General features: G+C 60.1%; 1 protein-coding gene across 2 annotated transcripts; it reads left to right on the top strand.

Annotated features, from left to right (window-relative positions):
* Positions 1-1529: 1529 nt before the first annotated feature.
* On the top strand, positions 1530-23412 carry AFAP1L1 (actin filament associated protein 1 like 1). 2 transcript variants are annotated; one of them, XM_082063739.1, is made up of 19 exons: positions 1530-1605; positions 13952-14080; positions 14640-14723; positions 15071-15168; positions 15330-15441; positions 15817-15915; positions 16603-16814; positions 17150-17329; positions 17935-18021; positions 18306-18399; positions 18517-18669; positions 19134-19345; positions 19765-19910; positions 20284-20362; positions 20492-20606; positions 20818-20982; positions 21240-21418; positions 21656-21784; positions 22181-23412. In XM_082063739.1, exons 1-19 carry the CDS (start codon positions 1590-1592, stop codon positions 22202-22204), a joined length of 2313 nt encoding a protein of 770 aa, XP_081919865.1. In that variant the 5' UTR covers positions 1530-1589; the 3' UTR covers positions 22205-23412. The 2 variants fall into 2 exon arrangements, with proteins under 2 accessions (XP_081919865.1, XP_081919866.1); XM_082063740.1 differs by lacking the exon at positions 1530-1605 and adding an exon at positions 13457-13471.
* The last annotated feature ends 513 nt before the right edge of the window (positions 23413-23925 follow it).

Genomic DNA, 23925 nt, shown 5'->3' with positions numbered 1-23925 from the left:
ATAGTGTTATTTCCACACAAACTTCTTTCCTGGTCTCACCTGTGGTGCTTTAGTTTCCTGTTTGTTTGTTTGTTTGGCACAATTTTCAGGCATACTGCAGGACTGGGCAGTCCCAAAAACACCAGTAAGCTGTGGGGAACAAGAGCTGGGTCGGCAGTGCAGCTCCGAGGGGACAGCGAGGGTCTCCTTCACCGTGCCACAGGCCAGCTCTGCTTCTGGCTGTTCTGGTCCCCTTTGAACCCTCCTGTGCTGGTATCTCCCAGCAGGTGGACTGAATGCCCTCCCTGCCATCAGCGCCATCAGCACCCAGGGTGTTGCCCAAAAATGCCATCACCAGGGTCCTGTGTGAGGCAGGGGAGACATGCGGGTCCCCTTGCAGGGGTTCGCCCAGCAGCAGCAGCCCCAGCTCTGGGAGCTTTATGGTGGTGTGGAAGGGGCTGGGGCCCGAGGCGGACATGGCAATATTGCACTGGTAATTGCTCCTGTCTATTTTAGTGCTGCAGTAAATGAACTGATTGTATTTATGGTGATCTCATCCATGTAAACTACAGCTTCTTGAATGAAGCTCAGCCGTTTGGAGCTCTAAGAAACTCCCATCTCCAGCAGCAGTTTCAGTGATAAAGCCTGGAGGATATTATTAGTAATAATAATACAACAGTGGGGAGCTTTTCATTTTCAAAGCATTTTATGGACAGTAACTAACTGTTCTTAGCAACTGCCTGCATGGCAAAGATGGGGAAACTGAGGCAGGGCTCATTGCTGCCTCTGAGAGCTAAGGAAGCCTCTCCAGCACACATTCTCCACCTGTAGGACACTCCCTCGTGCACCCCATGAGTCTCCCAAACCCAGGTCTCCCCCGAGGTCCTTGTTGGTGAAGGACAGTGATGATGGATGGCATGAGCACCATGGCCAGGCAGAGGCTGGGCATATGAGGGACACCGGGGGGAGCAGATATGAAGGGGGTTTTTGGGGTGGGAGGCGAGAAGGAGGCAGCACAGGTGAAGCAGAGAATGAGCAGGTATGGGAGCACTGTGCTTGCTCAGTGGATGTGCCTTTGGGTGTGGGGGCTTCGTTCTGGATCTTTGCCCAAACCAACAACCCCCACCGGCAGGGAGTGCGCAGGTGGAGGTGGCCGGTTCCAGACCCCCACCCTCCATGGAGGGCTCTGGGGTGCTGCCACTGCTGGGGGTGCTCGACGCCTGCTGTGGGGCCTCCCCTGGGTGGTATCACCTGCGGGAGATACGCACCTGGTGTAGGGCAGCATCGGGGGGGTGATACACGGAGTGTGGGGGGGAACCCCGGGACACCCTCAGCCGTGCAAGGGGGTTGGAGGGAGGTGCGCGCTGCCCCAGCAGCGATGGGGACAGACCCCCCGCCCGCCTGCCGGGTTGGACACACACCTCCAGCAGGGCTGCCGGTGCCGTGCCGGGCCGTGCCGGTGCTCGGCGCTGCCGTGCACCGAGGGAGGGGCGGACGAAGCGATTGGCCGCTCCGCAGCCGAGACCCGGCCCCGCCGGGCGGCTGCTACCGGTGCCACTCGCCCGCCCGCGCCTCCCGGGGCGGCCGGTGCTGCCCGCGCCTCCGGGACCATGGACCGTCTGAGCGGTAGGAGCGGCCGGGACGGGACCGGGCGGCGCGGCGGGGAGAGGGGGGGCCCGGGGCGAGGGGCTGCGGGTCGCGCATCCCTTCCCATCCCTTCCCAACCGGTCGGGTGCAGCTCACCGGATCGATGTGGGACCCTCCCTCCAGGGTGCCTTCGCCACCCACCAGCCCTGCGGAAGGGCCAGCTGGGACACAAACTGGTACCAGTTTCTTTTTGCTGGTCAGATGGGTGAAAAGCCGGCAGCTTGTAAGCAAGCCTGTGGGGTGTAAGCACTTGTTAGAGGAAATTATGGTCGTAGAAAGGGAGGTGACTGGTGTTTCCAGATGGAGCTGATCAGATCCAGAGAGTTTCCCTAGCTGAGGAAGATGCCGGTGGTCTCATAAACCCATAGAGGGCCTGATCCCCACCCTGCTGGGAAGCGGCTGCATTCCCACATGTGTGGTTCCCGCCTGCAGCTTGTGGCATCAGGCTCACGTAGCTGTTAGGCTTTGATCTGGGATATGAATAAACCTGCCAGGGCTTCGGGCCAACTTTGCAGAGAAGGTCCTGGCTTTCTGCTGGGGCTGGCAGGGCCCTGAGGGGAGCAGAGGGAGGCTTTTGGGGGGATTGTTGCTTGCTGGTGCTCAACAGTGGTCTGGGGCTGCAGAGGAGGAGCAGGTGGTGACATGGTGTAGCACCAGGGTCCTGGCCCTTGACCGGTCCTTGGAGGTGCTACAGAAGCACCAGCCAACAATAATAACAGGGGGGCCAGAGGCATCGCCCTGGCTCTGCGGGCTGGGACCATGCTGAAGTCCCAGGGGTTCAGGCAGTGCTGTGTCTGCAGCTCTGGGTCAGCACCCGAAAGACCCGTAGGTCAAGAGTTCCCTTTCCTGATGTAAAAGGATGGGGTTGTGTTTCCGCCATGGAAATGCGGTATGAGGAGTTCTACTCTTGAGCTGCAGCTCGTGGTGTCGGTGCTTGGAGAGCGGTGTCAGTGCCCAGCAGCCCAGGAGGGGAGCAGGATAGTGACAGGGACAGCCATTCCCCATGGCTGCAGCTCACCCTGCCAGCTGGACAGGGTGGCTTTTCTGTCTCTAAAGGAGGGTGCTGCTGTGGGTGCTGCTTGTTCGCACCCCAGCCCACCCCAAAAGTCAGACCCAAGACCTCACTTCAGGGAAGGGCAGGGAGTGCCTGCCATGCTGTGGAAACCATCCTGGAGCTTCATGGAGACGGGCCGAGGCACAATGCTACTGCTCCCTAGGTTGGCCTTGCCAGGGGGGAAGCAGCTCTGCTGTTTTATCCCCTCACTGGTGCCTTCTATGGTAGCGGCAGCAGTGCCTGCCTGCTTTGCTTCGAGTGCTTGTAATGAATTGCCTTTGGCACCTGGATGGCTCTTTGCTAATGTAAACCTCCTCCAGACCCTCCTGCTCATCACCCCGAGCTGTCGGATCCCTCTGGGGGCTGTGGCTCAGGGAGGGGAGGTGCGGGGGTGTCGCTGGGCTCCTTTCCCTTGTGCAGGGGGTGCTGGGTCCAGTGGTCGGCAGGAGCTCTGTGCCCTGTCCCCAGCCCCTGCCTGCTCTCTGGCAGCCCCCGTTTCACCTGGAGCTCCCCTCAGCCCCTGACTTGCACTTGCATTATTATACACCAGCTTCTTCATTGCTTTCCATGCTCCAGCCAAGTGTGCTGCCTTTCTCAGCAGGCTGGGCAGCAGCCAGTGCGGGGCTCAACTCTACACCAGCAGCTAACTGGGAGAATTGGTGCTGTGGGCTGTTTGCAGAGTTGTTTCAGGTTGTGCAGATGGAAAAGTGCATGTGTGTGTGATTCGGGAGGTGATCTGTGCCATGAGCCTTTGCTCCGGCAGGGCTGTGCTTGCACATGGCTTCTCCTCATTAGTGACTCTTCCCTGACCTTTTGTGCCACCAGAATTTAGGTCCTGCCCCAAACTTATCTGGGGTCTAAATCCAGCAAAGCCGACAGAGATGTGTCAGGGATAAACTTGGCTCCAGCTTGCCCACAGGAATGGGATTGGTGGGAGGGAGCCCGGATCATTCCTGACCTGCCGCCTGCAAGCGGGCAGCAAGAATCCCGCCCGGTGGAAGGGGGCGCGGGATGGGTGACAGACACAGATCGGGCCAGCTGCTAGCGCGCCGGGCAAGTGCCGAGCTCTCCCCCGCATTGCAGCCATTCCTTCCGCTGAAACTCAGCTGCCCCGGGGCCACCGCCTGTTTATGGCCAGGGCCCGTGTGGGGAAGGGGCTGAGCCCACCCCGTGCGGTGCAACACAGGGTGGGAGGGCGGCTCCGGGGATGCTGATGCAGAGCAAGGTAGGAGGCACTGGAGTTATTTTTCCCTTGTATTTTCCAATACCCTTCCATGTGCAACACTGCCCTTAACTGCGGGAAACGGGTCTCGCTGTAGGTACTGGATGTGTGTTGAACCCAGCCTGGCTGCTCCGGGGGGACACAGACCTGCCCTGCACACCACAGGTGCCTGATGCAGCAGGCGCTGCTGGAGAGGGGAGGGAGCAGGCTGGTGCCCTCGCCGGCTGCTGCGGGATAGTGTCCTCCAGCCGGGGACTCTGGGGACTGTCCTATCTGCCTGGGCTGTCTGGAAAATCTGCCTCTTTCCCGCCTTTGCTCTTGACCTGGAAACGCTGTTTTCCGGTGCAAACGTGCCGAGCGGTGAGGCTGACGCACTCTGCTCTGGAGCAGCGCTGAGCGCTGACCGGCCTGAAATCCTCTCGCCCAAAGCCAGCGGGTGGTTCTTATTCCAGCCCAGGAAAACTTTGTTTAAAGATTTTGAAGAAGCTGTCTCATCCCAAACAGTGGGAAAGCTTTTCAGAGGAGGACAGGGAGTGAAAACTGGGCTTGACCCAAGATTTGCCTGTTGTTCAATAGCCAAATAACTTGCTGGGGACAGGAGATAACGATTTAGCAGAGTGAAGGCTTGAAGTGGTTTCTGGCATCCCAGACTAATGTCCTAACCCTTAACCCTTCCCTACACTAGCTACTGCCCAGTCTGGCACAGCTAAAGCTCTGTCCTGAGAAACACATCTCTCTTCCTGCATATAAGGAACCTTAAAATTAATGGCACAACTGTCAGTCCTGCAGAATACCCATTAAATGTCACTCTTCCAGGGCAGCAGCAGGACAGTTTGGTTGGAAACCTCCCAAGGAGCTCTGCATTGTCTCCCCCAGGCCCGACTCTGTGCAAACACACCTGGCCTGGCACCTCCTGCCAAGGCACCCATGGGATGAATGGAGCGGGTCCTGCCACCCACAGGGACAGCACCTGTGCAGCCACCGACAGCCTTTTGTCACCCTGCGGGGCACTCGGGGAGCTCAGGTCCTTCTGCAGACGCTGCATTGACGATCTGTAGCCTCTGCAGTGGGGAAGGATGAAAATAACTGCGTTTGCCCTCCCTCCCCAGGCTCCCTCCACAGCATGGCTGCTGCAGCCCCTTCCCTCTTTGCTCCTGATATGCCTCCCATCACATCAAAGGCATGCTCTTTGGCAGGCCGGGGAAAACACTGACATTTCGTAACAGTTTGGAACGAAAACAGATCTTTGCTGCAAGGGATTTCCATGCTCAAAATACTTCTTTTTTTTTTTTTTAAGTGGGTTTCATGTGTATGTGATCCTGGAAGTGATAGGAGGGAGCTCTGGGAGATGCTGGTGTGTTCTGATCACTGGCAATTAGCAGGAGATGTGTAAGGAGCTGTTTGAAGAATGGCTTTGGCTCTCCTCTGGGGTTTTTTTTGAACATAAAGCCCACCCAGCTTGATGAGGCAACAGCCCCCTTTTGGCTCCTTGTCCCGTGGGTTCAGCCTCCCATTTTCATGTGGTCCCAGTGTCACCTTATGCTTTGGGAAACCGAGGTTGCAAAGGACAGAGCCAGGAATAGAAGTTACACAGGAACAGGTTTGATAGCTGGCTTTTGTATCCTGGAGTTAAAAGCAGATATGGTGAACCCCTCCCAGCACCAGCAGAGCCATCAGCAATAACCAGAGCAGCCTCACCTTCCCCTGTGCTCAAGTTTGTCAGCTTTCCCATTGGGATAAACCGGCTTTCCTGGCTCTCCAGCCCTGCCCCGCAGGGGTTAAGCGGGTAGGAAATGCTCTGGGCCGGTGGCCTTGCCGCTGCACCTGATGCTCCCGGCAGAGCTGGGCAAGGGAAGGAAACGGAAGGGCTGTTCTCAGCTGAGAAAATACGCTTATCCTGCCCTCTGAGAGTCCTCCGGGGCAGCACAGCCCCGGCCCCCAAACACAGAGACCCTCTGCCGTGCCCTGCCTGCGCCAGCCCGGGAACATCGCTTTCCTGCAGGGACAGGGCTGGGGTGGCCACTGAGAGGGTCCTGATCCCCACGCCGGGCAGAGGGAAATCGTGCCTGGCACAGCTGCCGAGCTCCAGGGCATCGCTGGAGGGCAGGGATGCTAACACAGAGGGTTGGGTGCTGGGTGCTTGTCTCCCTCCGCCTGACTCCACGGGGATATTTCCCCCACAGGGGGTCTGTGGTTTCTCCTCTGAAAAGAGGGATCTGCATTGTGCAATGAGGCTGAAGGTGTTTGGGAAAGCAGAGCTGGCTGCCGGCTAATCTGCCAGCTCCTTCCTGCAAAACCTGCGCCCTCCCACCCGCCCCCGGCCAGCCGAGGGTCCCGCACCCTCCTCTGCCTCTGAGGGTCCAGGCAAAACCGCCTCGGGTGAGCCTTCCTCCCAGAAACACGTGTCAGCCCTGCCAGCCTCCCCCATCTCACTCCTGTAGGTCAGGTTTTGCACCCGAGAAGTTTTGGACCTTGGCTTCAGGGCAGGGGGACACCTGGGACATGGAGAGCAGCCCTTTAGGATGCAGAGAGCTTCCCACCCCCATCAGTGGGGCTGGGGTGCCTGGAGATTTGGGGGGTGGAGCACCCACGCAGCCCTGGGTGGTGATAAGGCTGTGCCTGCCTGGGTGCAGGGCGGTCGAGCGGACATGTCCATGGGACAACCACCCTCAGCACCAGGGTGCTTGAGTCAGCGGGTTTCCAACCACAGTTCCTGCAGTTAGCTGTGATTGCTGCTGTCCTGGAGGCTGAGGTTTGGTGGAGATGGAGAGCTACAGAGTGGGGAGAGCTGCAGGTCCCCCCAGCTCCGAGCCAGCTCCAGCTGCAGGCAAGAAGGTGAGACCCAGGGGGGCTTCCCCATTGCAGGGGTGAGCAAGCAGCTGTGGCGCTGGCCCTGGGGCCTCCGCCAGTGTCAGAGGGGAAACCAAGGCCAACCTGCTGCTCCCTGCACTGCGGAGTTTGTTTGGAAAAGGCCAACACCAAGATTTTGGTTGGAGAAAACACAGTTTATTCTGGGTTCTAACTAATCCTAACATCCCCCCTCTGCCTGAAGCTTGGTTTTTATACATTACTCAGCAGGTCTCGTCCCTGCCTGACTATTCCTTTAAAGGGCATCTCAAACCTCTCTTTTTCATTCATCAACTAAACGTGTTCTCCAGCCAGCAGCCTCCAAGCCCTGCTCCCAGGCTGGCCCGGCAGAGCATCCTGCCGTGCACCCGCTGGGACTGGCACCGAGTTCTGAAATGGAGCCTGGAAGCGCTGAATCTGGTCCATGCGTATTTGCAGAGTTAATTGTATTGACTGGGCTGAGCTGTGGCTGGAAACAACTTCTACTTGGGGTTGGGACCCTCCCAGGGTTCAGGACCCCCCCAGGGTTCAGGACTCCGGGGCAGAGGGAGGAGGCTGGGGACATGACCAGGGTCACTGAGCGATATCTCACCTGCCTGCTTTTATTTGCTCAACTTCTTGCTCTACTCAGCAGTGAGGGAGGGTGATCCTGAAACCTCTGCGTCCTTCTCAGGGGTGGGGGCAGCTGCAGCCTCTTTGGGTTAGAGGGATAAAGTTTGCTTTTGGTGAGCTAAAGCGAATGACCGCAGTCCTCTCCTGGAGGCGGATAAAGAGCTGCTAAATCCATCCGCGGAGGACACGACAGCCCCAGCAGCCCCTGGAGAAGGACTGGGGCTGCAGCACGGGGCACCGGAGGGTCCTTATCTGCCTGGGTCACCGGAGATGTTTGTGGGTGATTCAATCAGCCTGTTAATTATTACCTGCACCACTTCTGAAGCTGCTGTGTTTCCATACAAGCTACCGGGAGGAAGGACATGCTCTGCAGCCCAACAAGGGCTGCCCTGTGTGTTTCTTCCAGCAGCCGTGCCAGCTCAGAGACTCTTGGCCCCTCTGATGCCCCGTGGCTCTGTGGGGGGGGCCCTGGGGAGGCGACACCCCTCCATGAGCCCAAGGGGGCTGTGGTGCCCAGAGGCGCGGGCAGGGTGAGGGGCTGCAGCTCTGGATGGGCGGTCGCTGCCACTGAGGGGCAAATGTCCCACCCGCAGCTGTGCCCTGAGCATGGGCATTGCCAGGAGAGCCTCGACCCAGCTGGGGCCGAACCCCGACTCTGGTTCATGCTGCGAGGGGGGTGCTGCCAGCACTGGGCTGGGTGTGAAGGGAACCACTATGACCCCCTGGTTCTCCAGTTTCTCCTTTATCCCGTTTATAGAGAGAAGAGGCTTGAGTGGCCCCACAGCAGCGAGTGCTGGTTTCTGCAGTGCGTGAGCTGGCAGGGGTGTGAATACAGGTGATAATCTTTGCCCTGCGTGAGCTCTGTCGGCCTGTAATTACACTTCTCTCTATTCAGGACTCCTGTTTTCATGTGTAAGACTGTGGTGAGGATGTGAAGCTGTCACTCCTCCAGAAAACAGTGCATTGAGACTGGGGCATTTGGGGTCTTGCTCCTGCAGCCGATTCCCTCGTGCTCGCACTCTTGGTGCTGGCTGGGTGCACCGGGCAGAGCACCATCCCCTGGGTTTGTGCTGCTGCTCCCCTTGCTCTTCTCTGTATTTTGGGGTTGCCAAGGGTCCTGAGAAACTCTTTTAGTGCAGAGGGCTGGGGTGAAGCAGAAGGGATTGGGGACAGTGGGGCTGAGAGTGGCTCTGCCACGGTGCCCCGGGTTGGACTCTCTGCTTAGCCGGTCTCTGCTGGGTGGGAGGGCAGCTGGCAGCCAGGCCATGCGATAAGGCTTTCTGCAGAGCTATTTATACCGGAGAGATGAGCTGCTGCTGGCAGAGACACCGGGCCAGACGCGGGGCCCGTCACGCCAGTGCTGCTGAAAGCAGCGGAGCTGGCTGTGCCGCTGGGGTCGTGCTGGGAAACGATCCCCCAGCTGCTGTCAGCGCTGGGCTGTGCGTAAGGAGCAGAGAGGCCAAAGATGAGGGAGGCTCAGCCAGGGCAGGCTTCTTACTCCGTAACCTCTCTGATTGCACATCTCCCCCTCTCCCAGGGCTGGAATGGGATGGGGGGACCCTGTGAACCCTGCAGGCCCCTTCATGTAAGGAGAGAAGCCCGTGGGTGACTGCACCGGGAGGGAGAGCTGGTGGGGGGACCTTCTGCCCCCTTGAGCATGCAGGTTTCATGTTCTTCTCCTGGGACTGATTTTCCAAGCTTATCGGCTATGGATATTAGTTACTGTAAGGTCATGATGATGACATGCCCGGGAGATACGTGTCCCTGCCTGGGTGCAGGGTGTGCCATGGGGAGGTGGCAGGGAGGTGCCAAGAGTCTGGGGGATGGATCAAAAGGTTTGAGCTCATCCTGTGCTCCACAATGCCCAGGGTTGCTGCGGTGCCCAAGCTGGGAGCTGCTGGGGGAGCAGGGATGGCTGCTGGGGTCCTGGGGCTAGTGGCAAGGGGGTTAACAACAGTGAGGGGGGGAAGAGGCACCAGTGGGGGCGGTTGGAGAGCTGGGGAGGGTGGGGGCTCCTGGCCACACCGGAGCCAGCCCCAAGCACTTGGGCTTCTGCTGACATTGTTGGATGCTGAGTCCAAGACGCTCCCCTCATCTGCCCCACTCAAGGGGCCCTTGTTTCCAGGGAGGAGATGATTCATGTACATCAAGTGGCCCCTGAGCAAATCTTCCACTGTTATGGGATGTTGCCAGAGCTCAAGTGTGGTCATTAATGGCTGGCTTTTCTCTAAAACCCCCCGGGCTGGAGCACTCCGATTTAGTTGCTCCATACTGGGAGGAGGAGGTACTTTCCAGGCTGGTGTTCCTGGCCCCACCAGCCCATCCCAGTCATCCCAGTTTGCCCCACACCCAGCTGGGGGATGGCTGGCTGGGAAGCCCTGCTCGCCCAGGGCTGAGCGCTGCCCTTCTCCTGCCTGCACCGGAGGAGCGCTGGCCGCAGGCAGGGTGCAGGCAGCACTTTGTCCTCCTGTCTGTTGCACAAAGGAACAATTCTGGGAGCGCTGTGCCTCCCCCGCCAAGGCACTTCCTCGCCGGCTGTGCAGCTGCCTCCTCCTGATCGGAAAGAAACCTCCATGGGAATGGGAACGGGAACAGGAACTGCCCCAGGAGCTCAGCAAAGAGCTTGGGAGGCCGTGGTCTTCCTCAAGGAGGGGGAAAAGGAGTGGGGGAAAGCTGTCCCTGCTGGGGGGAGAAGCAGCGCGCTGGGGCTGGAGGGGGCTGTCAGCACACTGCCCCTGCGGTGATGCCCATAGCCCGCGCTGGGGCAGGAGGAGCTGGGGACAGGCAGTGAGGGATGGTGACACGTGCCTGTGCAGTGAGGGATGGGGACACGTGCCGGTGCCCGGGTGTCTCGTGCTCCCATCAGGCTGTGGAGAGGGCAAAGCAGTTTATCTCCTGCAAGTGACTCCTCCAGCAGTGCTGGTGCTGTTTGTCCCACAGGGTGGGTGACTTCCCTGCAGGGCTCCTCCTGGAGATGGGACATCACTGTCACTAGGTGCTGGAGTGGCCCCTGGCTGTGCCTTCTTCTCTGGCCCACACCCCACCTATTTAAGGCATCTCAGGAGCTATAAACGTTTGTTTACTGCCAATGGCAGCTCTAAGCAGCCCTGTGCAGGCAGGCAGGGTGTCCCAGGGCCCTGCCCCTGCCAACAGGAAAGGTTTATTTTTGCTTGGTTTTTATTTTAGCTACAAACAATGGCCGTCACTCCCAGCATCCGATTTCCCCCCGTCCCCTCGCCCCCATCCTTCACCTGGCGCGGGAGGAAGCATGGCCAGGGCAGGCAGAGGACGGGAGACCCACGGCTGCAGGACAGGGTCCCTGTGCACCTCCCACTGCAGCATTGCTGTGCTGTGAAACAGCATCTCCCCTCCCTGGGACTCTGCTGCAGACCAGCTTTGCTTGGGGTGACAACTCCACAGGCATTGTTTTATCTCTCCCCCTGCAAAAGCTGGGTCTGTACACCGGACAACTCCTGCTTTGGCTTGGCCAGAGCCTCTTCCTCATCCTCCTCTTCCTCATCTCTGCAGGTTGCTGGAACAAGATCTGATTTTTTGCTCTTGTGCTGGAGCAGAGGCCAAGGAGGGGGAGATGGGCTCTGCAGCTGCGGACTGTGCCTAGACCCTTATCTCCACACTGTGGAAGCTGGTCCCTGAGTGGGGGAGTGCTCGTGGGGTCTAAAAATGGAGCTGACCTGGGTGCAGAGTGCAGAGAGGTGCTGGGGTGCTCCCCTGCCCGCATTGTGCTTGGCGCTGCTTCTAGGGCAGGCTTTAGCAGCAGATGAAATACTGCCCCGCCGTCCTGGCCAGCAACAGTGTCCTGGTGCTGGTCCCCTGGCTCACCGTGTCCTGGCAGATCTGCCCTGGGTCCCCACAGCCCATCCAGCCCGAATTAGCTAATGCCAAAGCCATCTGCTGCCATGGCTCTGGGCTTTTGCAGGCTCAGAGACCTCACTGACATCTCCCCGTCCTGCCACAGCAGTGGGACAGGCTGCGAACATGGAGAGGAGTAAGTTTCTGGGAGGGGAGGCTGGTGTTGCTCCCTGTCCTGGGATGTCTGTGTCCAAAGCCTGAGCCCAGCAAGGCAGTGCCATCCCACAGGACTTCGGTTGCAAGAGAAGCTCCTGAAGAAAGCAGCAGGCGGGAGACATTTGTCAGCATCAGAGGCAGGTGCGATGCCAAAGCTGTCCTATGAGCAAGTGGGTGGGGGACACAGTGTCCCTTTTCATCTGCGTCACCTGCTCGGCGCCTGTGGCTGCTCTGATGTTGTGTTGCCTTCCCCCCAGGAGCCCTTTGATGTCCTGCTGCCGCCGCGTTTCACACTGTTGGCCAGAGCCCCAGGGGCAGGGGTGCGCTCGCTGGTGGGGGGTCTGCGCTCGCTGGTGCGGGGTCTGTGCTCGCTCCCGCTGGCTATTGCAGAGGTAACGCACTGGTCCTTGCTCACCTGGTGACCTTGGGTCGGTCACTTTGGCACTGCGCAGCAACCCTGGAGCAATCTCCCCTTGCTTCCTGCAGCCACCCCATTAACCTGGTTTAGGCTGGCAGCCTAACGAGTGTAGGAAATTAATTCCTTCTCTTCCTCCGTTCCCCTGGGCAGAGGCTCCACTCAGCGGGCCATGTGCCCTCCTGGCATCACAGGCCTCTTTGACCACCCCCCCTTGTATTTCGGAGAATGTTTAACAAGGGAGATGAAGGGGACAGCTCAGCTGGGGGGAAACAAAGGCGCCTTCAGTGCTGGCCCCACGCCGTGCTCCGTGCACCCCGGCTCAGAGCTGGCGCTCGGGGTGTTGCTGATGAGCTCACTCGCCTGCCAAGCCGAGCAACAACCCTCGCTTATCGGCCGCTATCGCTTCTCCTGTGCAGGGGGGTCTCCTCGTCCCCCTCGCCATGCACGCTGCCTGCTTTGCCACTATTAATAGAAACCCGCTTGCGCTTTCACCCTCAGCTGGTCTGACGCCTTGACACGGGAGCTGGTGGCTGTGATGGAGATGTCCTACGCAGGGCAAGGGGATGGGGATCCTGGTGAGCACCATGGCCTGGGTTTCAGTGCCTGTGGGAAGCTGATGTAGGTGTGTTTGTGGTCCCATCTCCTCCATGGGAGCTCATGGCCAGCTGAGAGCCTGCTGAGCTGGGGCAGCTGGGAGATGGGTGTCTCCCCCAACGCTTGCAGGTTCTGGGTGGACAGGGAGACATTTTGCTTTTGTTCCAGCTGCTTCCTTGCTGGTCCCCTGCCCCACGAAGCCCTGCAGGGGAGCACGTCTCACCTGGGGACCACCATGGCATTGCTGAGCAGGAGCCTGCTCCCATCCTGCCCATGCAGCTCTCTGCAAACACCCCATGGAGGTTCTGTCCCCCTTCCGTCCCTTCCTGCCTCTGCAGAGGGCCAAGGAGCGGGCTGTGGGAGCTGAGTGCTCACCCTTGCTCACCACGTGCCTGAGGCTCTTGCATGGAGGGAGCTCTCATTGCCCATGCGCTGGGGGATGCTGCCAGCTCCCCAGGCTCGCTTGCTTCTCCTGGAGCTGCGCTGAGGCTCCTCTCCCTGCCTGGAGGGTACCTGTCCTGGTTTGGCCTGTCCACAGGAGATGGGTGCTGGCAAAGCCACCCTTGCCGAAAGGGCTGAGGCTGCTGTTTAGCTTGGCGCTGGGGAGGGAGGAGGAAGCAGAAGGTCTGCAGAGATAGAAGCCCATCACCCGGGGGGGCAGGAAGAGGCTTGTGAGCTGCATCCTGCTCTGTGTCCTGGGGAGGCGGCGATGTGGGGCCGGGCACGATGTGGGGCTGGGCACGCTGTCTCCTTGCCCAAGGGCTTGTCTTGGCTGGGTACTGATCTGCATCAACCTGCTCATGCTGGGTTCCCCGCTAGCCAAAAAGCTTTGAACGAGCAGTTGGTTTTACTGCACTGTCCCTGCTTTGGGCAGCACCAGTCCTGGGGAACCCGCTCTGTGCTCTGGGCCACAGCTTGTGGGGGTGGAAGGACTGTTCCCTGGGGCAGTGGCTGCGTGCCTGGAGGGAAGAGCCAAGTGGCCTCGGAGCGGTGTGGGTGAGCTGGGGTGACACAGGGGAAGAGTGACAGCAGGGCAGAGAAGAGTGAAGAGGTGTATGGTGACCCTGTGGAGGTGACACTGGCCTGGGAGGTCATGGGTGGTCTGAGCAGGTGAGGGGTGGGAGGACATCTCCCTGGGTGGCATTGCCAGGTGGCAATGGTGGTTTCCTTTCCTTCCCTCCGTTAACACCCGGTGTCTGTGACACTGAGGGGGCACCAGCAGCAATACGCTGTCAGGTGGACAGAGATGTAGTTTTAGCTACGTGGAAAAATCTGTGTGCTGAACCCTTTGATAGCTGTCCAGTAGCCTGCAGAGCTGGTGTTTCCATTCATGGGCTCAGCAGGCTGCATCCTGGTGTCTGCGTGCAGGTGGAAAAGCTTGTGCATGGAAGGAGCACGTGTGCACTTAGCAAACACCGCCGGAGCCGTGCCAGGCTGGCTGGGGAAGATGCCCATCCTGGGGTCTTCCACACTTTTCAGCCCCTTCTGCCTCGTCCCAAGCCCAGCACGCTGACACCAGCCTGGCTGATGGGCTTTTTCCTGCTCCCCACAGTGCTGGACCAGCTCCTGCCAGAGCTCAGCGTCTTGCTCAGGCTGCTGGACCATGAGTACCTGAGCGCCACCACGCAGGAGAAGAAGCTGGCCGTCTCCACCATCCTGCAGAAGCTGCAGCCACCTGCAGGTCTGTGTCCTGCTCCCATGGTGGCTGTCCCCAGGGCTGGTGAATGTCCCCAGGGGCAGAGTCTGTCCCCAGCACTGCCCCAGGCCAAAACCCCAACACGCTGGGGAAAACCATCTGCAGGGCAGGGATGAGCTGCCCCTGTGCCCAGCGCCCAGCACCTGCTCAGCCCCCTCGGGGCACTTTGCTCCTGCTCTTGCTTCCCAGCTTTTCCTTGCCCCAGGCACGGGCTGGCGTCGGGGCTGCGGGGGGGCTGCTCCCTGCGGAAAGGCCACTTCACTTCATCTTCCTGCCGCCCGTTTTGCTGAGCGCAGGGGTTTCCGCGGGAAGGCCGGGAGGGACGTGCACCTGGGGCTTCACAGCATTCCCACTTCCCTGCCCTCCTCGGGGGGCGGCAGCATCCCTGGGGACTCCTCCATTCCTGCTCTGGGGGAGCACCCCATGGCATGGTGGGGTGCACTGGCCTGTGTCCTTGGGTTGGTGTTTGTGGGGAGCAGGGGTGCTGGTGCTCGCCCTGGCCACCCTGCCCAGCCCCGGGTTAAGAGCATCCCCTCGCTCCCAGGGAAGGACGTGGACTATATGTATGTCAACACAGCGTCCCTCAGCAATGGCACCAGCTTCGTGGAGTCTCTCTTCGAGGAGTTTGGTATGTGTGGGTGACCTGGAGTGATGTTCCGGGGGTCAGGCTGGGTGGGTGCAGTGCTGGCCCTGAGGTCCCCGCTGACAAGGAGGGCAAGGAGGGTGAAAGCTGTGTCCTTGTGTCCAGGGTGGGCAGCATCACCCCAGGCGTTTGCTCCCGCTCCCCTGTAGCTGTCTGGGGACTGGCCACGGGGGGTCCACACATCAGCTGCATTTACCAGCACTGTCCATCTCCCAGCACCCTCCCAGTGAAGGACGATGGGTGCTTTCCTTGAGGGTCCCTGGGGGACATGGCAGGGAGGCCAGCTCTGAGGTTCCCTGTTCCTTTCACCCTCTCCACTTACCCCTGGGCAGACTGTGACCTGCGGGATCTCCAGGACATGCAGGAGGAGGAGGGGGACACCAGTGACGGTGTTGGCTTGGAGGTGGCGAGGAGCCAGACGGCAAAAACTGTAAGTCTCTGAATGCCCACGTGTGAGGTGTGCCCTGCACCTCCCCAGGGAAGCGGCTGGGGCTGGGACCTGTTCCTGTCCCTTGCCACTGCGGCAGCTGCTGGCACTCATGGCCCTCTCCTCTGCCTGAAGGTTTAATGCTGGTGACGTTTCTACTGCAGGTTCCTGTGGACCCTGCTCCACCGCTGCCCACCACTCCCCCGCCTGAGGATTACTATGAGGAAGCCTTGCCCCTGGGACCTGGCAAGTCCCCAGAATACATCACCTCCCGTAGTGAGTTCTGCTCTGTGCCGGGGTGTCAGGAGGGTGGGGGAGCCCCACAAGCTTCCTGCTGCATCCCCCGCCTGGCAAAGCAGGCAGTGCTTGGTGGGCAGGACGGCTCGTCCTGGGGAAGGAAACATCGCTGCTCCCACCGGCATCGCTCCTGTCCTGCTTCCTTCCCATCCCGTTGCACTGTTATTGCGTGGAGTTGTTTGCTCCAGCATGACTGGGAATGGGGTGATGGGGAGAGGTTGGAGCTGGGGGAAACCAATGCTGAGATGTTCTGGGAGGCATCTGCTCTGCCCCAGCTCACAGGCTTGTTGCTTCGAGCATCCTTGGGGGGAAACCAGGTATAACAGCCCCAGCTGCCCTCTGCTTCTTCCGCAGACAGCTCCAGCCCCCCCAACTCCATCGAGGATGGTTATTATGAGGATGCAGACAGCAACTACCCCGTCACCAGGATGAATGGGGAGCAAAAAAACTCCTGTAGGTATCCGGGTGCCCTTGCTGGGGAGGGGAGAGCTTTGGCAAAGTCCAGCCCTGAGATGGGGGCTTGAGGGCTGGGCTGTGGGCTTGAGGGTGGGTTTGGGGCTGGAGGACCTCTCGTGTGTCAGAGGCTGCTGGGCAAAAAGCAGAGAGCATGGAGTGCTGTTTGTCACGCGAGCCAGAGCCCTCATGCTGTGGAAGGGATATAATCGGTGCTGTCTGTCACCAGCATGGGGAAGGGATGTCCCTGCCTACACAGCTCTCGCGCTCTGCTTGAGCTGCCTTTGCCACCACTGGGACACTGTGGGGCCCTGCTTCTCTGTGCCCCACATGGCAGGTGTGGGGCAGAGCGCCAGCACGTGATCCTCTGTTGTGGGTAGAAGGTTTAATCCTGGGTTTCAGCGTTGGAAGCTTGCAAAGAAATTAGCCAGCTCAGAGGTTTGGATAGATGCACCTGGGACTGGCATTTGGCCCACGAGCATCCTGTCTGCTTTGGAAGGGAAATGGAGACAGCTGGGGTTGAAACGCTGCTGTTCGCAGGGGATGACACGGAGCCCATCCATCACAGCACCCAGCCCCGGCTCTGTGCTGGAGCCCACGGGCACGGGGAGCCCTGGCAGGGTGCAAGCACTGCTGGCAGGAGGGCCCCCGCGTGCCATTCGGGGTGACTCGCCTGCTTCCTTCCAGACAATGACTCCGATGCGATGAGCAGCTCTTACGAGTCGTATGACGAGGAGGAGGAGGAGGGGAAGGGCCAGCAGCTGACACACCAGTGGCCCTCAGAGGAAGCCTCCATGAACCTGGTGAAGGATTGCAGGATTTGCGCTTTCCTGTTGCGCAAGAAGCGCTTTGGACAGTGGGCCAAGCAGCTCACCATCATACGGGACAGCAAACTGCTGGTGAGCCCAGAGGTGGCAGGGGCCAGAAACCCACTGCTGGGTTATGAGGGTGGTTGGGTCCAAGCTGAAGAAAAATAGCACTATCCAAGCCAAGACTCTGCCCCAAGGCGGCCACTGCCCCGCAGCACATACAGATCCTGCCCTCACTTCCCTTGCAAGTCAATGGAAGGCTCCTCTTTTTGGGACCCCATGGAATGAGAGCTGTTGCAGAGATTGAGCCACCTCCATCTGTGCCACCTGTAAGGGACCCTGAGAGGGACCCAGCTCTGCCCGGCACAGCAGTGGGACAGGCAGGTGTTGGCCAAGCCCTGAGCTGTTCCTTTTGCTTCCTCTAGTGCTACAAAAGCTCCAAAGACCGGCAGCCACACGTGGAGGTGCCCCTGGCAACCTGCAATGTCATCTACGTCCCAAAGGACGGGCGGCGCAAGAAGCACGAGCTGCGGTTCTCGCTGCCGGGAGCCGAAGCGCTGGTGCTGGCCGTGCAGAGCAAGGAGCAGGCTGAGGAGTGGCTGAAGGTACCGTGGCTGCCCTCGCACCACCCAGGGGCCACAGAGCCCCGTTGGCATCCTCCCGAGCTGGGGTGGAGAGGAGGCTGCCCTGGGAAAGGTCTTGCCCCCCTGGAAAGGGAAGGGGGCTTTGCTCCCATTTCTTATCAGTCAGGGGGGTGACCAGCTGCTTCCCAGGGCCTGGGCGTCTCCGGCGCTGATAGCCCCTGCGGGCTGGGGATGTTTGCTCTCCCCCTCCTCTTCCCCGTGGCCCTTTCCTGCCTTTGTTCAGGGGCAGGAGGAGGGGGCCGTGGGTGGGAAAGGAGCTTCTGTGCACACCACAAACCCAGCTGTTACCCCAAACGTGGGAGGACAGGGTCATTTTACATGACCTGGGCAAGCCACGCTGTGCCTGCCTGGAAAATGGGGGGTCGTGAGGTGTCTCTGACAAAACCTGCAAGACTAGTTTGTGTCCTGAGCAGGGCATGGCATGCTGTCCCGTCCTGCAGCAGCCAGGACCTCTCTCCCCGTGGTTCAGCCCAGCCCTGGTGGCGAGGTGGGAGTGTGCTGAGCCAGGGAAAGCAGCCTTGGTGCTCAGATCCATTTTGAGTGGCTACTGGGGCTTGTCTCCGCAGGTGATAAAGGAAGCCAGCAGTCCGGCAACGGGTGGGATGGAAGCCCCCACCTCCCCAGCGATGCCGTGCAAGATGGACCTGGATAAGGTGATGGTTTCTAACCGCCCCGCCGAGGGGCTGTGTGGGGCTGCTGGGGCTGAGCACAGGGAACACGGGGCCGAGGGAACCCCGAGCTCCTGGTGCCACGTGAGGAATCCTTCCCATCCTCACAGCAGCTCTGTGGGGCTTATGGTGCTCCCCGCTGCTGGGGAAGGCGAACGGGGCTCCCCTGGCACCGGGGGACATCCCAGCCCTGTGCAGGAGGGACAAAGGGCTGATCGTGGCTGTTGCTGGGGGCTGCTGACAGGGTGCCTGCTCTGCTCCGCCTGCAGCGGCTGTCACAGGAGAAACACACCTCGGACTCGGACAGCGTGGCGACGGGGGAGACCGGCTCCTCGGCGGCCCGCAGAGAGCCCGGCGAGCACGGTACGTCCCTCTGGCTGGGGGTCCAGCAGCGTGCACCACAGCTGGGGAGCATCCTCTCCCGATGAAGCAGGATGCTGTCACACGCGCCAGGGGCACAAAGCTACCCTGTCCTTCCAGGGAAAGGTAAAAAGAGCGGCTTGGCTGACCTGAAGGGCTCGATGAGCCGGGCGGCAGGGAAGAAGATCACCAGGATCATCAGCTTCTCCAAGAAGAAGCCTTCCCCCGAGGACACGCAGACCTCCTCCACCGAGGAGGACATCCCGTGCTGCGGTTCGTGCTCACCGGGGCAGACGGGGCTCAGCTTGCACGGGGCCGGGAGCGGTGGGGAGCTGGGATCCTTCCCCCACCCGAGCTGTATGGGGGGCAGATGCGGGGTTAGGGGGCAGTGGGATGGAGGCAAGCTCCCCAAGCTGCGGCAGGGCTGTGACACTGCCTTGGGCTACAAAACAATGCCCAATCCCAGCTCTGCATGTTCCTGTGGTGTGTGGGGAGGAGGCGAGGGGTCACCCATGTCTCCCCAGAAAACAGGCTCAGGTGACTGTGTGGCACTGAGCTGGCACCTCACCTGGGTCCAGGGGTCCCAGCTGGCTCTCTGCAGAGAAACTGAGCCACAGAAGGAGCAAACAAGTAGGGAGCCACACTGTAATCTCTGGCCAGCCCTGTCTCATCAAAGCCTGCCCAAGGTCTGGCTGAGCAGGTGCTGAGACCTTTCCCTTGGCCCTGCCACCCCCCAGGCCACCTCAGCGTCCTGGTCAACCAGTGCTGGAAGGAGCGCTGGTGTCGCCTGAAGGGCAACACCCTCTACTTCCACAAGGACCGCACTGACCTGCGCACCCACGTGAATGCCATCGTCCTCCGGGGCTGCGAGGTGGTCCCGGGGCTGGGCCCCAAACACCCCTTCGCTTTCCGCATCCTTCGCAATGGGCAGGAGGTGGCAGCGCTGGAGGTGAGCGGGCAGTGGGGGTGCAGGGGGTGTTGGTCCGTGAGAAGGGGGTTGCCAAGCTGGGAGAGCATCTCCTGTGATGATCACGGCTTGCATGCAAGCAGTGCCTTGTTTTCCCCTGCCCTGCATGCTAAGGAAGCCCAGGGCATCACTTGGCTGAGACGAGGCAGCCGTGCAGGTGTGTGAGGCTGGACGCAGGGAGGAGACTGGCAGGGCTGAAGCAGGCGGGTTGCGGGGGGAGCTGGGGATTTGGGATGGGAAACTCCTGCATGTGCCTGTGTTCCTTCTCTTGGAAGCTCCTATGTCTTGCACACATGCTTTGTGTCAGAGGGCCCTTCTTCACAGCAGTGCTTTGCATTGGGAGGCAGGAGTGAGAGGCCAGGAGCTGGGCATGCACCCCAACCTTTCTCTCTCCTTTGCAGGCAAGCTGCTCTGAAGACCTGGGCCGCTGGCTGGGTCTCCTCTTGGTGGAGACGGGCTCTCAGACAGCACCAGAGGCCTTGCACTACGACTATGTGGACGTGGAGACGATCGCCAACATAGTGACGGCTGTCAGGCACTCCTACCTGTAAGGCTGTCCTGCTGTGCAGCGCTGGGAAGGGGCTGTGCTGGGGGCAGAGCGTTGGGCTGGGGATGGTGACCCTCAGCCCATGTGTTCCCTAGAAAAGGTGGGGGCTGGGGCACGGTTTGTGCTGTGATCTCAGGGAGATCTGGTGTCCCAGGGGGTTGGTGGTTCCCAAAACTGGGCAGTTTTCCTTGGGCAGGATGGAAAATGGAAGGTGTTTCATCAACGCTGGTGAAGGACTTAAGGCATATGCACAGTAGGGTAGGGTTCTGAGCGAAGCTGTGAGAGCGATGCAGGAGCCCTCTGAGATGCAGGGGCTCACTGCGGGGCTGGCAGGGATGCCCTGGAAAGTAAGACCCCATCCCTCCTCTCACAGGTGGGCCAGCTCCTCCCAGGACCACCGGCCCGACTCTTCCCGCGTGGTGTACGATGACGTTCCCTACGAGAAGGTCCCGGTGAGTGTGGCTCAGGGGCTCATCCTCTCCCATCACCGTGGCTGGGCTACAGAAGATGCTCCAGGGAGCCTTGGCCAGGCTGTGAAGGCCCCATGGGTGTTTCAGCCCTCCCTCCCGTCCCCACCACAGGCCGAGGAGGAGCCGGGGCGGCCGGCAGGGGCCCAGGTGAAGCGCCATGCCTCCTCCTGCAGCGAGAAGTCGTGGCGAGTGGACCCGCAAGTCAAAGTGAAGAGGCATGCGTCGAGTGAGTGGGGACCCTCAGCCGCACGCCTCCCTGAGGAACCCTGGCCGGTGTGGGAGGATGCTGGATCCCCACGGGGGGCTGTGGCCACGGGGAGTCTGGCCGGCTCCAGCACACGGTGACAGGGTGTGCTGCACCAGCTCAGCTGGGCTGTAGGTGGCATTGGTGCAGCTGGGGCCAGAGCCTTCATGCTGGGCTCTCCGTGTGCGTGCAGATGCCAACCAGTACAGGTATGGGAAGAACCGGGCCGAGGAGGACGCCAGGCGATTCCTGACAGAGAAGGAGAAGCTGGAGAAGGAGAAAGCATCGATCCGCAGCGAGCTCTTGTTGTTGCGGAAAGAGAAGCGAGAGCTGCGGGAAGCCATGAAGGGCAGCGCAGGTTTGTTGGTGCCGTCCGAGCTCTGCAGCAGGGGATGCTGGAAGGTGCTCGGGCACAGAGGGAAGGCTGGGGAGCTGGGGTGGGATGGGGATGCTGAGCTGGCGGTGACATTGTGGCTGTGAGCTGGGCTGGCTGCTGCAGACTGCTGGGCTGGCAGCCCCATCTAGCGTCCCCATCCAGGAGGATGAGTGGCTTCTCCATCCCCGTGGCCTCATCCCCCGGCAGAGACGCTGAGCTGGGTGTGCTTGTGCAAGCAGGGACGAAGCTGCAGGACCTGGAGCAGCGGGTGGCGGTGCTGGAGGAGCAGTGCCGGGAGAAGGAGGAGCGTCGCGTGGACCTGGAGCTCAAGCTGACCGAAGTGAAGGAGCGGCTGAAGCAGTCGCTGGCGGGAGGGCCGGCCCTGGGGCTGGCTGTGACCAGCAAGACCGAGAATGGGGTGTGTATCCCTTCTTCCTTGCTCTCACGGCTCTGGCTTCCCCCAGCAGTGGGGTGGCTGGGGGAGCAGCACATGAGGAAGAGGGGACATTCCTGCTGCTTTGTCCCATTGTGGACAGAAGTGGGAAGCAAAGCGTCAGGTTCAGCCACATCAGTTTTGACCTCATTAAAGTTTGTGCCTTTTTCTGGCCGTCCTTGCTCCTACATCATCCTCCTCCTTTCTCACCCTTTTCCACAGGAAGCTACAAACAAGCCAAACGGGAGCCCCCCTGAGCACTTGGTCCCCGTTAACTGTGCAGCTGAACTGAGGAAAAGAAGTCCCTCCATCCTCCCTGCCAACACGGGAAACGTGCTGCGGAAGGCCAAGGTCCTGCTTCAGTTCTCCTCTCCTCCCCAGCCCCATGGGAAATCTTATCCTTTATCCTGTCCCCCTTCCTTGACCATAAAATCTGGGGACTGGGGATGCTCCCTGCCCCAAAAGCAGGGGGTACTGCCAGCATCTCCTGCGGCCAGGCTGCTCCAGCTTAGCAGCACTCACTGCTGGCATGAGCCCGGCTTGCAGGGACGTTTGGAAGGTGCGGGGCTGGGTGGGCAGGGGCGAGAGAGCATCACCTCCATGATGATGGGGGCAGCAGTGACCCCAGGCTTTGAGGATGCTGGGGTGGTCCAAAGCCCTGAGTAGGGAGGGACACCCTTGAAGGGCTCAGCACTCACTCCCCCAGTGATGTCTCCTCATCCCCCACTTCTTTTGCTTTCTGTGCAGGAATGGGAAAAGAAGCAGACTTAAGCCAGGCTGCAGGAATGCCTGCTGAGCCCCGCTGGACACTGGGGCTCATGCTGGAGCTACAAGACCCCTTTCTCCACAGCATCGAGAGGGTGCTGGGAAGGCATGTGAGGAGAGATGCCCTCCCATGCCCCAGCACTGCGGCACCATCTGCATCATGGGCAACACTATAAACCATGGGGAAGGGGGCAGGAGGGGAATTTGGGAGGTGGGGGGGAAGGGGACTCCTTCGTGGATCAGTGTCACATACTACTGGGAAGCTCATTTCTGGGGGGAGCCTCGCACGGGGCTGGGAGTTCAACACAAGGCGCGTGTGCCTGGGTGGTGGGTAAGGAAGGAGGGCAGAGCCCGGGTCTGGCGGTCAGTGCTGGCCGGCAGGTGTTCTGATTTACCATACCAGGATCACTGTGTGCCACCCTGGGGACTCTGGACACCAGGATAACAGTTTCCAAAGCGACCACCAACTTATTGGGGCTTTTGCCCTCCTTGGTGCTGGAGTTCATGAGCTGCTCAGGACCGGACACTTTGGAGATACTGATCATTCACCATGCTCGCTGCTCCCAGCTCCGCAGGGTCTCATCTCAGGTTTCATCACGTCTCGAGCTGGCTGTGCCTCAACCAAGTGCCCTTGTCCCTTCTTGTCCTCCAGGCAGTAAATGTGAGGGCACGCTGGCTTCCCTTGGGATTGAACAAAGCTCGAGCGTCAGCACCTGAATGCAAGTTAACCCGGGGATACATTTCAACCTTGCTAAACAGTTTGTAAGCGCTGCTGCGAAGGGCTGCAGCCAGAGGCAGTTCCGTGGTCCTGCCCCAGCCCCCTGCCAGCTTTTGGGGGAGCAGGGAAAGGGACAGGCTTGACTCCTGGCCAAAAGTGCGCTCACACTATTGCTGCTGCAGTCAGACATGATTTGCCGAGGCACGTGGACAAATGGGAGTGGAGGGAAGTGTAAAAAAAAATATTTTACAAAAAGGTGCTTTCAAATGAGGGGACTGAAACAGAAGAGAAGTAAAGGAAGGTCATTTAGCACAGGCAGAAACAAGAGACAGGAATAAAAAGGAAAGGCCTAGGCTTTTGTTCCAGGAACAAGGCAGCAGGCCTGTCGCCAGCCCATGCTAATGACTGCCACAATTAACCTCTGGAGCTCGCTCTTTCAAAGCCCTCTTGTTAGTAACTAGGTAAGCAGCTTTTAATAAAAACGCTGGCACTGGCACAGTCCTTCCCCTGGCTGTGGGGAGCACGGGGTGGGGGTGAACGGCCCCGCTCAGACTGAAGTGGGGCAGGACGGCTCTGGGGTAGGCTGGGCATCCCGGACAGGCGGCTGCGTGAGTCTGGTACGGCGGGTTAGTGACTGCGGTGAGCTCAGAACCGGCCTTAGAGATCACCTAGTCCAAACCTTAGAGATCATCCAGTCCCACCCCCTGCCATGGGCAGGGGCACCTTCCACCAGACCAGGCTGCTCGGAGCCCTGTCCAACCTGACCTTGAACCCTCCCAAGGAGGGGACATCCACAGCTTCTGCGCCACGGCCTCACCGCCCTCATGGGGAAGAACGTCTTCCCACCACCTAATTAAATCTACGCTCCTTCTGTTCAAAACCATTACCGCTCATCCTATCCCTGCACTCCCCGTTGAAGGGTCCCTCCCCACCTTTCCTGTAGACCCCCCAGGGCAGTCCCCAGTTAAAAGGCCTCACGTTAACCTTCAGGCTCAAGCCTCTCTCAGTC

This window comes from Streptopelia decaocto (genome assembly GCF_964273445.1).
Source record: "Streptopelia decaocto genome assembly, chromosome: 12".
Taxonomy (NCBI): Eukaryota; Metazoa; Chordata; class Aves; order Columbiformes; family Columbidae; genus Streptopelia; species Streptopelia decaocto.
The sequence above is the reverse complement of the archived record's forward strand: the minus strand, read 5'-3'. Positions and strand labels throughout refer to the sequence as shown.